This window comes from Pinus tabuliformis, chromosome 1_2, assembly GCF_031772625.1.
Source record: "Pinus tabuliformis cultivar Carrire ecotype Pingquan chromosome 1_2, CPIR1, whole genome shotgun sequence".
NCBI lineage: Eukaryota > Viridiplantae > Streptophyta > Pinopsida > Pinales > Pinaceae > Pinus > Pinus tabuliformis.
In genome coordinates this window covers 865,930,060-865,942,144 of record NC_142298.1, presented here as the reverse complement: position 1 = coordinate 865,942,144, position 12,085 = coordinate 865,930,060, and the positions used below count along the sequence as shown (strand labels likewise).

The 12,085-nt window shown below is 38.4% G+C and overlaps 1 protein-coding gene and 1 pseudogene across 2 annotated transcripts; both read right to left on the bottom strand.

Moving 5' to 3' along the window:
• Nucleotides 1-290: 290 nt before the first annotated feature.
• On the bottom strand, nt 291-1,342 carry LOC149208674 (uncharacterized). The gene is made up of 3 exons (XM_089394118.1): nt 1,068-1,342; nt 882-974; nt 291-709 (listed from the first exon to the last, which is right to left on the bottom strand). Exons 1-3 carry the CDS (start codon nt 1,194-1,196, stop codon nt 512-514), a joined length of 420 nt encoding a protein of 139 aa, XP_089250244.1. The 5' UTR covers nt 1,197-1,342; the 3' UTR covers nt 291-511.
• An 8,270-nt stretch (nt 1,343-9,612) lies between these two features.
• On the bottom strand, nt 9,613-11,832 carry LOC149208673 (SNW/SKI-interacting protein A pseudogene; annotated as a pseudogene). The gene is made up of 2 exons (XR_016252787.1): nt 11,620-11,832; nt 9,613-11,506 (listed from the first exon to the last, which is right to left on the bottom strand). The product of XR_016252787.1 is annotated as an SNW/SKI-interacting protein A pseudogene (transcript).
• Between the last annotated feature and the right edge of the window lie 253 nt (nt 11,833-12,085).

Below are 12,085 nucleotides of genomic sequence, written 5' to 3'. Positions count from 1 at the left end.
AGTTTAACATCCAATTTTACTTTCAATTTTGCATCCATGGTTACATCCGCCATTTGACTTTTTATATAGAGTATATTTTTCTTTACATATATGACCCCCTTTATAGATTCATAGTGAAATATATGATAGTTTCTAAATATCATTAAAGCAGATATCACAATTCAAAATCATTTGTAAAGAAATTTAAGAGAAATTGACAACATCCATCCAAAAAAATAACAATGTGTCATTAACAATTTTCAAAACATGTATAAAATAGCAACATAATACTAATAAAATCAGTATTATTTTTAATCAAAACAACTAAAATTCAAATATGATTAACAAATCAAAATATTTCATGAATATCGTTATTCTACGATAAATTAACAACATACATAAATCAAACTCATCGTATGATTACAAAATCAAAATGTCTCATTGATATAGGGTAAATTCACAACACCCATCTAAACATAACAATGTCATTCTACACAATAATTTCTTCATAAAAAACAATGCATGTGCATGCCTAGGTACCACCACAAAGATCATCCTCATGATCATCTTGACCATCCTCATTACTCTGATCCACATCATCACCAACACCGCAACTATCATCATCATCTCCTCCTTCACCACCATCATCCTCATCCTCTTCCTCATCATCTCCTGATATATGTTGAACATAATTTGGATCATCGTCTTGGCAATCATTACCTATAGCATTCTAACAAAAAAAATCAATATTACATGTTAGTATTAATTACATAACACAACGCATGTTTTTGTTATACAATGTTAACCATAAAATGAGGTAAGATATAATATCTAATAGTACTAAAAAATAAAATGAAAATATGGTTTAAAAGTATATTGGAAATCCAACTAAGATTACATACCATAGAGTCCATCCAAACAACAAATTCAACCCATCTCTTTTGCTGCAGCACCTCCTTTTCCAAATGATTTGGAGGTCTTCCATATTTTAGTTCCTATCAATCAGTAAATAGGGAGAAATTAGATAACAATGACTTTCTTCTAGTACAAAATTTATTAAAAAAATATCACATGTTTAATATACTTACAAAGGTTGTTATCAGTGCTTTTAAACCTTTCTGGCCACTACGATGAGTGACTTTTGTCTTGGTTAACCTTGCCTTGGATGCCTTGTCCTTAAACATAAACCAATTCAATTTATTTTCACACAAATACATGTCTAAGATACTTATAAGTATTAATACATTCTAAATAATGTTTAATGAAAAATTCAATACCTGAATGCTCTCATTGCCGGCTTTTCTTTGTGCATCCAACTTCTCATATGATTTTACAAGTTCTTTCCATACTTTAAAAGGTATGTCAATAGGCCTTTGTCTCAGTCTTTGATCTTGAGGCATTTTTTTAATTTTTCTTGTTTGGTTAAAAAAAACCGAACAAGTAATTCACATCAATGGCATGGGGACTCTATGGATATGTGTAAAAAAATGGCTATAAAGAAAACATCCAAAAAACATATGAGCTCTCCCTTTGATGGTCACTTGGGGCATATGGCTGGAAAGGAACAACTCCATTTTCGAAAATCAAGGACAATCCTTTCTCAAAGTACTTCCTAATATTTGCTCCAAATGTCTTAAAATGAAAAACAAAATTCAAACATCATCCTTAAACATCTCCCTTAAATATAATATTGGACCATAAATTCTTCACTTCTATTGTTATCAGCTCTGGAATGATTTTTCTATATGCAATTATATAATGAAATATGCGTGCACTAATGAAAAAACATTGAGTTTCATTTTTCATAATCACAAACAATGAAAAAAGAATCACACGTAACTAGCATCATTTTGGAAATTTTATATTTATTAAAAATCTTTAACATGTTTTCCTCCCATATCTCATAAAAAGGTGTGAAATTTTTTATATACTCTCCAATAAGCACTACAACAAAACCAGCGATTTGGAGGTTTTACACTAAGTTTTTCAACATCGAGCTTACTAGGGCTTGCGCCACCGGGGTTATTAGTAAGAATCTCATGAGGTTTGCATAGCCATGATTATTAGAATCAAAATAGTAGGATTTGCACTAAAAAACAGTTCATAGAGCTTTCCTGCTGGGGAGAAAATCACAAGTTCAACTTCTGCAGTGCAAAGCACCGAGAGCTCGTAAGCTTTCTTCAGCAATCAACCTACGTTTGGAAAATGTAGCCTGCCTGTTGGCGATGTTCTCAATCCTCTTCCTCTGCATCTTTCCCCTCACTATTCTTGTATGTCCTCTTTCGTTTTTCCCTCCAAACAAACCCTCTCAAATTGAGAAAGCAGAACAACTCACTCGATGAGAATCCGAATCCAATTATCGCTTCTAACAATAACCCAATACGATACCAGAAGTGATTACACAAAACCTCATTGACTCTTCATTTGTTTGGAAAAGAGCCAAGCATATACTTCTGACGAGGGTTTCCGTCTCAAGTCTGGCTCGCAGGACGTCACTTAGTCAATTGCGAGAAAAGTTTTCCACTTGCCTGTCACATACGGTTTGTCACACTATATATTAAAATAAGGTTGATCATACTAACAATAAGGTTGTATAGTTTAAAAGGAGGGCTCTCCTGACTGCATTTGGTTGGTTTATAGAAAAGATTGCTGGAATGTGTAATGTGAATGCTCTGCTAACTATTTTTTAAGCATTTGGAAATATTAAAACCCCCTAGGATAATTAATGTAAGACCTGTTAATTAATGTGTAAAGATGGCTATTGTCCTTGGGCTACCTTAGCTGTTCGTGTTTAGTGATCTATGGTATTATGACTCCTCAAGTCACTATTAAACCATGAGAACCATGCCCAGGCAGACTAGTGTGACATTGTGGATGAGAACCAAAACTAGACTCCTATAACCTCCTTTTTCATCCTTTAAATTGCAGAATTAACTGACTGTTCTAGTAATCGTTCTTGAGCACCTGAAGATGTGCACCCTAAATAATAAGAATAATACCCTGTAACATATGAATAGTCCATCCTGTGCATGTAGGATATGCACATGATGTCCAATAAAATCACTAACCAGAATACCAGGTGTTATTAAAGCCTCCACAGGTTGATATATATGAATGTTACAGTGTGCAAGAGTATGATTCAATTCCATACGAAAATACAAAACATCTGATAGGATTTCCTTATACCTCATAGGCAAACAACCATTGTCCCTTCTATAGATGAGCAGAATAAGTGCTTGGTTCTCTACACTAAATAAAGACAAAGTATAGTACTTATTGCTGACAAAATAGGATTTAAATCGCGGTTCAATTGCTTGACATTCAGCTGGTCACAGAATTGTAGAGTGCACAATCGTAAGTGATGTTGCGAGCCTCATTGCTCAAAGTCTAAGGGTCTTGCGAGCCATAATCACAGCCATGTATGGCATATCTTGTAATTATGGCATTTTATGAGGTCAATTCTTGTGAAGACATTTCAGTTTATAATAAATTTTTCACCTCAACAGAGTTTTGGCAAGACCTCGCTGAGCTAGGACATCAACAACACAGCTGATATGAATGACATAATCTAGCCTCAAGGGGGAGCCTCTTTTGTTTCATCACTCTAACAATCTATGAAGTGGTGGAGAGCATAACAACTTCCCCTTGAATATGACACCTAAACTGAGTACAAATCCTAAATGATGCAGCCCTTGGTGCATGTCTCTCAAAGTATCGATATTTCAAATGTTGAAAGCTCTTGTGCCCATTTGATATGCATTCGATTGCAGTTCCCCTGAAGAAAGAATCTTAGAAAGGTGAGGCCATGGCCAATATGTTAGCCATATCCATTGGAGTTGCCATTGCTTGACAACTTTAGTGTGATCAGTCCCACCATGATTCACATGGGCTTCTACTCAACACTGGCTATTGCTATTGTAAGAGTCTTCAAGCTCGTTGAACCCATAGTATTGATAAGTGTATTCTTTGGGTCTCTAGTTTTCAAATTCTGCCTATGTTTTCCTCTCAGTATCATTATTTCAAATGCTGAAAGCTCTAATTCCCATTGCTGTGCATTTGATTGTGGTTTCCCTAAAGAAAGAAGCTTATAAAGGTGAGCCCGAGGCCAATATGTTGGCCATATCCATTGGAGTTACTATTTCAGCTTATGGGGAGGCCAAGATGAATGCATGGGAGGTGATTCTCCAGTTAAGTGCAGTTGCATGTGAGACTACCCAATTGGTTCTCATACAAATTCCACGAACATCAAAAGGGATTAAGTTGAATCCCATCACATCTTTGTTGCTCCTTGTTGCCTTGTTTTTCTCAGCACCCCCTGGGCCTTAGTAGAATACCCATTTCTGATAATCAGGGTCTCTTCCTTTGATTTGGATTACATGACATTTCTGCTTGTGCCTTGGCTCTTAATCTTGCAGTGTTTCTTCTGATAGGAAAGACTTCAGCCTTGACTATGAATGTTGCTGGTCTTGTCAAGGACTGGCTGCTCATAACATAATCTTTGTCTGTAATAAATGAAAAGGTTACAATCATAAACTTGAGTGGGTGTGGACTGGCTTTTCTCGCTGTCTGTTACTATAATCATTTGAAACTTCAAGCTCCCAAGTCCAATGACAACCAACCAAAGTACCTCAGCAGTGCAGCTGATGCCAATGATGAAGGAGAAGGTTTGATAATGACGAGTGGGAGATTCTCAATCAGAGATTCAGAACCAGTAGAGAAAAATCAAACTCAAGCTTCAGGATTAGGTATTTAGATCATTAATATTGTCTTGTGCTAGAGATTATTGTTCTTGGATTGGCTCCTCTATGCCCAGATTTATTTGCAGGGAACAGGCCAGTCATTCACAGTGAAGAAGATAATGACAAGATTAGTGTATAATGATGGACAAGATGGTGCCATGGTGCCAACCTAAATCTCAAGTAAGGAGACATCTGTTCATCAATTTGTCAAGAAGCATGGCCTACAATTCAATTGCTCTAAGCCTATCACTTCTTCCACCTGTCAAATAAATTGTTTCCTGTTTGTTTAGTTGACTATGGTTCTAATAAATATACTATTGTTTGATGTAAAAAGACAAAACAAAACAAAAATATGGAAAGTTGTGACCCCATTTTCTAACTACAAATTGAAATCGGATTACCATAGTGACCACCTCTGCTTATTGGAATCAAAAAGGGGGTGGGTTATGCACAATCCTCCGTATCATTTGCTATTACCAGAGATAATTAAAGCCACCCTAAACTCAAGTCTTAACTATGCTGATAGGGTGTTTGGGGAGGGGGATCCCTTACCAACCCACTATAATCTGCACAAAAGCATCCTAAGAACATATGCAAAATCAACCCTTCAATGAAATGATCCAAGAATATAGGTACTCAAACATTGATTTTATCAAAGAAAAATACAAGACAGAAAGAAAAGATCATAACAAGGATTAGAAGAGTCTAAGAACAGTGCTCACTGTCTACAGAGCCAAGACGAATGCAGAAGAGTTCTTCCTTCAGTTCCCCATCTGAGAAATCAGTTGCATGCCAGACCCAAGTTTTATCACTACCTGCGTGCTCCTGAAGTGACATTGGGGAATGAACTGCAAGGCAAAAAAAAAAAAAACAATATAATCCAGATAATAAGGATCAACACAAATTCTCGGCACAGAAAGCCTCTTAAAACTTGGACGTAAGATAAGCTATTACAATCTCAGGGGGGAAATTACACAAAAAAAAAACAAACAAACAAATTTACATACTTAAATGGTTTGCACATATTTTCAATGTCTTGGATTGCCTCATGACCAGCCGAACCTTTGTAGTATCCTTGTGCTTAAGAAACTTTACTGTTCCTACACCACGCTCCTTCATTTGATTCCCATCATTGGATGAAAAATTGGAATGAAACTCTTCAGCAGATTGTTCTTCTTCCTACCCCACCACCACCATAAATGCCAACAAGTATATATGAAAAGGAAATATTTCAGGACTTTAGAGCTCAAAAAAGTTCAATCACTATCACCCCAAGTTCTGCTGATATGAAAGCCTATTTCTGTAGAGAAGAAGTTCTTCGATACTCTGTTCCTGACAGGGCTGTCTCTTACAGTACTGTAGATGGGAGTAATGCAGTTGTTGCTCCACTAAGGAAATTTGGTTGCAAACCTACCATAATGCATACACCATAGTGCATTATGACTCTTATTGAAGGATTGTCATTAGGGAACACTAAAGGAGATTACTCATTGATAATGAGCCAAAATGGAAGTAATAAAATATCTATGTTGAGAGCTATTGCGGGGATGTGGTGTTTTGGTAAAGGAACTAATAGGTTCCATATTAAACACAAAAATAAAGAATCAAATAAATCTACTTTACCAGAAGTTGTCAATCATATTCAGCGACTTAAGTCATGTTGTGATCTTGAAGTTACAGTGAATGACAAGGCCTGATCTCAAAATTTCATAAGCGTCCGAGTTGCTGATTGGAAGGCCAAGGCCCTGATCTTGAAGGCCAAGATTAGGACTTGCTGGAGGGTGGAGAGTCCTTATGTTAGGCTTGAATCTGCTCTAAAAAAGCAGCATGGAGGGAAGCATCTTATTGGAGGAGAGCCGCAGAAAGGGAAAGCAATTCTGGGCTAGTTTGATGAACTGTTAGGGACTGTGATTGGTGCCCTAAACAGTCCCAGAATTGCAGCAGTGCAGCAAGAAGTCTACAGGACTTTTAAGAGATGCTTTGAGCATTCGGTTGGTGATGTTTTGAAGACATTTTCTTCAGTGTTGCTATGTGCTAGGCCACGGGGCATAGCACCATAGCAAGGGTTACCTTGGGGCTGTTGTCTTAGGACTGTTCGGAGACTGATCAGATTAGCCATTCATCACAGTCAAGGGAGTTTTGGCCTGCAACCAGAATTGCTGGAGAAGCTAGCGATTTGAAGAATGCTGCATCAGGATATGCTTCAGCACTCTTGATGATTGAAGACTGTCATAATGATGTACCTTCTTCTGCTGTCATAAAATCTTAGATTTATGTATTTGTACGATCTCTCTCTCTCAGATTTATGTATTTGTACTATCTCTCTCTCTACTGAACTATTGAAGATTATAAGAAGAATTGATCAAGGGTTCCCCACATTGGGGTTTGTCCCTGGCTGGTGCCACATCTTGTGTCCTCTTCTCTTGGCTTGTCTTCTACTGTTTATGTTTATGTTCTATCTGCACTTTACTATCATGTTGATGCGATTGCTAATCTGAATATTGTCATTGGGCTAATATGAAAAATTGAAGTAAATTGCTCTAAGCATAGATCATACCTAAAATTAACACATGCAAAACTTATCCATGATGTGATGATGTTCCAACAGATGATTAGCAAAGAGAAGTTAGACGTGTGAAATTTAGCCTAGAAGCCTATTTTCAAACCCAACAAATCTAGCAGGCCAAAATAATATATGATTCCATCAGTTAAATTGGATGATCAGTCCTCACGAAATTGAAGAAATTGGTTTCTGGAATTCCTGATGTTCAAGCCCAACACGATGGAGTATGTCCTGGATGTGCTAGTGGAAAGAAGAGAAGGGGTCCATTTCCCTCTAGTGAGAACAAGACAAAAATACAAAAGACATCCTCCATCTCAGTGATTATGAGATATGTGGTCTGATGCCCGTACATTGGTGGTCATCTCTACTACATTATCTTCATTGATGATATTTTAAAGAAGACATGGATATATTACATGAAGCATAAGGATGAGGCCTTCGATTTGTTCAAGAATTTCAAAGCCTTGGTCAAAAATCAAACTGGAAAGAAAATTAAGATCTTCAGGTCTGACATTGGTGGAGAGTACATTTCCAATGAATTCATAAATATTTGCAAGAAGGCATCACGAAAGAGATGATTGTGCCCTATAATCTCAAACAAAATGGAATAGCCAAAAGGAAGAACGGGTCTATTGTAGAAGTTGCCCATGCCATGCTCCATGATCAAAAGTTGTTGAAGTTCCTTTGGGGGAAGCAACTAATGCAGTTGTATATGTTCAAAACAGGTACCCCGTCAATCATTGGACAACAAGACTCCTGAAGAAGTATTCACAGGTTTATTCAAGTTGACCCTCACACCCTTGAAGAAGCTGTGAAAGAACAAGTTGGAAGGATGCTATGGTGTTTGATCCTTGTCTTTGGTAAGTCAGGAATCTCACCCAAACATATGATGCAATGTGTTCTACCACATGACTCTTGAGGGTTATTGTTTGGAAGATCAAGAAGCAATAGGATGGATGAGATATTGTATCATGCCTATTGCTCAACATAGGGTGGAAAATGTTAGTTCCCCAATGAGATGACTTAGGGTGAGAGTGTCCCATAGGACCTTCTTCATTGTCTGATGAAATTTTACAAGTAGGCATTAGTCTCTCTTTCAGCCCACGGGAAAATAGAACATGTAAACAATAGCTAGTTACTCAGCCATTTCTATATATTCTGAGATATCTTTAAAAGCCCGCAAACCAGATCTCAGTTGGGGAATTAGCTGATTATGTAACTCAAATGTATAGCTGGGGGAAATGTACAATATTTTGATTCTGTTGAGATTAAATTCATTTTTCTGTTGAGATTAAATTCCAAAATGAACCAGTTTCTTATTCAACATCTTAGTATCACTGAAATACAAGCAAAGAAGTTCAACAGTTATGAGGCAATAACAGTAAGATTAAAATTCTCTCCTTTTACACACCTACACAAATAATTGTGACCAAGAAGATAATTGATTTTGTCTTCTACTGATATGGGATCAAAAAACTAATATCATTACAATTGGGCATTATAAGTATGTCAAATGCAAACTGCTTCTCCTACTACAGTGTTTAACCAATTCTTAATCAACAGCACGCATACTCAATTTATTTGCATCTAGCAAGAATGAACCCACAAGCATAATGCTGGCCTAAATGATAAAACTGGGATTCCATATATGTATAGAGAGCAACTTTGCATACTTCGTAACATTTCGACAAAGTTTCAAGAGAGAGATAATTTTCTGCTAAAGCCCCCATAATATGTTAAGATGCACTAGACAATCTTAATTTTATTGTTCTGATGACATAGTGCCAGCTCACTAGCCTACCTATGATATAAATACTTCTCCTGAGTTAAAATTTATACAATTTTAAGCAAATATATAATAAATACAGTAATTTAACCATTAAAAGCATATCTACCAAAACAAATTTGCATCCAACCAATAATAAGGATAACGATTTGGAAATCTTTGAACTAAAATGCACCAAACTGAAATCGTGTTTTTTTTTAAAACATTTTGGAAATTAAAGTGGGCAGTAATACACTCAACCCTTTTGTAGTTTTAGTCATTACATAAAACAGAAATTACAACAATAGGACTGTTTTAAAATTACAAATTTTAAGAGAATACTATTGTATGCATGACACAACTAAATGCATTGTGACATGCTTTGCCCTGGATTTCATGGCTAAGTACATACCCATGAAACTTGAAAGAGTTGTGGCAACAAGTCGTTTCTGTAACTAAAGAGAAGAATTTTAATTTGGTTGTTCACATTCATATCAAGTATAAAATCACCCAATAAAATTTCTCTCGAGGCATTAAGAACGACCAACCTCTCACAAAAGAAGCGCTTACCAGTTTTTGGCAATAGTCAAATTTAGCGCCCTCTCTCAAAGTCAACACGAGTCCTACTGGAGCCTCCTTCATAACTTTCCTTCATTGCAGACCCAGCACTTGCCTTCATGGTTCCTCCACCTCCAATCTTGTCCATTGCTTTCTTCCCTTTCTTCACTTCCGTCAAGAACTGATCCAAACCAAATGGATCAGCTTCTTCTGCATCCTTTTCAAACTCAACAGGTCTGTCCCTAGGTCCACCCCTTTCAGTAGCACCAGCAAATCCTTTATCAGCTCTGAAACGGTCAGTCTTAAGCACCTTATCAAGCTGTTCATCTGCCCCTCCGTACATTTCATTATCTGCATCCTTCTTGGGTCTATAAAGAGTGGACAGTGTGTTATGAGCAGTAAATAGACCTTTATCATAAATATTGTACTGATCATCAGTTGCAAATCCAGACTCCATGCCCTTCTCCTGGTTGAATAGTCTCTGATCGTAGGCAACTTCACCTGTACCTGCAGTGGTATTGGCCATTCCGAGCGCAATTTTCTCACTAACATCACGGTCTCTGTCTCTGGTAATCTTGCTTTTCTTCCCAACGTGCCCTTCTTTAGCCTCCAACCTTCTTTCCCTTTCTCTCTCCCTTCTCCTCTCATCGCGAAGCGCTTCACGCTTAAGCCGTTCCTCTCTTTCCTCTTTATTCTCTCTTATGTTCTCCTTGGGGGCATCACGATCAGACTCCGTCTTCCTTTCACTGCCACCTGCAAAGGGCATGACAGTTGCCCTTTCAGGTACTCCAATAGCGACCTTATCACCACCACCAGCACCGGCTCCGGCACCTGCACCTGCACCTGCTCCACTTCTCTCCATCCTAGCTCGTTGAGCCAGAGCACGCAGTTCCTGTTCTTTCTTCTCCTTCTCCTTGAGCATCAACTCCTTATGGATCTTGGATCTCATCTCAACCGCCTCTCTGGCCTTCTGTTCAGCTACATACAACGCCTCTGAAAGCTTCGCAAAGTTGTCATTAATCTAGACCTCCTGGAGCCCTCTTCCATCAGCCGCAAGACGCTTGTCGAGCGGAATTGTATACCCTTTGGGATTCTTCCAATTGGAGATGCAAGGTGGGATTTTCCAGTCTTGCTGATCCTTGACAGTCACAGGCCTCGGAGGTGAATGCATAACAGGAACGGGGGGTGATCCGGAAGCTTTTGGTACCCTCTTATGTTTGAACTTGGGAGGCTCAAGAGGATCCTTGGGCATCTCAACCATCCTAATAATCCTTTCTTTCGCACCGGAATTAAAAGCCACTGATTGCTGTGAAGGCGTGTATTTGATATGGGTTGCTTCAGAGGACTGCTGGGGGACATTCTTCGGCTGTGCGGCACTGAGACGAACATTTACAATCTTTTCCAGGGCTGCCTTTGTTCTTAGGGTTGTTTCGTTTATCTCCTTATCCTCCTCCTCTTCGTCCATCTTCTGGATCCCACCAACCTCGTCACCCAGCTTAGGCACGAGATCCCTATGTTGAGAATACACAACCTTGGATGCATTCTCGTTCTGCTTAACAATGGCGTCGAAGGCTATATTGCCCTGCGCATCAACGCTCACGGGCAGAATCTTGGTGTCTTTCCTTTCTTCCTTGCGCCCCATGTCCAGTGGATATTGGGCAATGTGAATCTCTGGGAAGGCGCCCCCATCGCCGAAGTCTTCGATCTTGCGAGGGACAAATCCTGCCCGCTTCCCGTAAGGGGGTATTTGCTTAACCTTTACGACCGAATTGGGCTGGTGTTGATCTACCCGATCCCTGAACCATGGATCCGAAGCAAAATCATACTGTGGCCCGTTGTTTACCTTGGGAGCTGGAAGGCTCCCAAGTAGTGATCCTGCCATCTTCGAAAACGGACTAAGCACTGAACACAGAAGAACAGATAATACAATTGAAACCTAGTCCAAAAAGAGCTTCAAAATGAAACCTGGCGCTTCTGCAGAGAGAATAATTTGAGGGTTTTATTTATATTTTTACCCGTGGAATGAAGAATCGGCGCGCCGTTCGAAGAATTTCAAATTCTCTTCGAAGCTCTGCAGTTGAACATCGGAGAGCAGCACCAAACCCTGATCGAAAAAATGAAACCCTCTCTGCGGTAAGCTGTCAAAATACTTATACGGGACCATGCAGGTTACAATGTGAATTTGTTGGTCGGCAGCCGGCTCGTTGAAATTTAAATAAATCCTTCAAAGATTTATCCCATCGATTTTCTCCCCTTGTGTTTTCGGCGGTGAGTAAGTTTAGTGGTGGTGCGTAAAATAATTTGGCATAATGAAATTATCTCATGAGTTTATTGAGGTTCAAGTCTCCCCGTTACCTAGATTTGTAATGGAAAAATATTGGAAAATAAAATACCTTTTCTAAAATAACATTAAAATTAAGGCAAGGAATTGGGTATCTCTTCTAGTTTCATTAAGATCCCTTCATGTTGTTTAATTGATTT

Excerpts from the sequence above, each read along its gene's own strand:
- LOC149208674 (XM_089394118.1), bottom strand. The coding sequence starts at position 1,196 with ATGTATTTGTGTGAAAATAAATTGAATTGGTTTATGTTTAAGGACAAG. Across the intron at positions 975-1,067 it reads AAGCACTGATAACAACCTTT|GAACTAAAATATGGAAGACC; the intron begins GTAAGTATATTA and ends ACTGATTGATAG. Across the intron at positions 710-881 it reads TTGTTTGGATGGACTCTATG|AATGCTATAGGTAATGATTG; the intron begins GTATGTAATCTT and ends TTTTTTTGTTAG.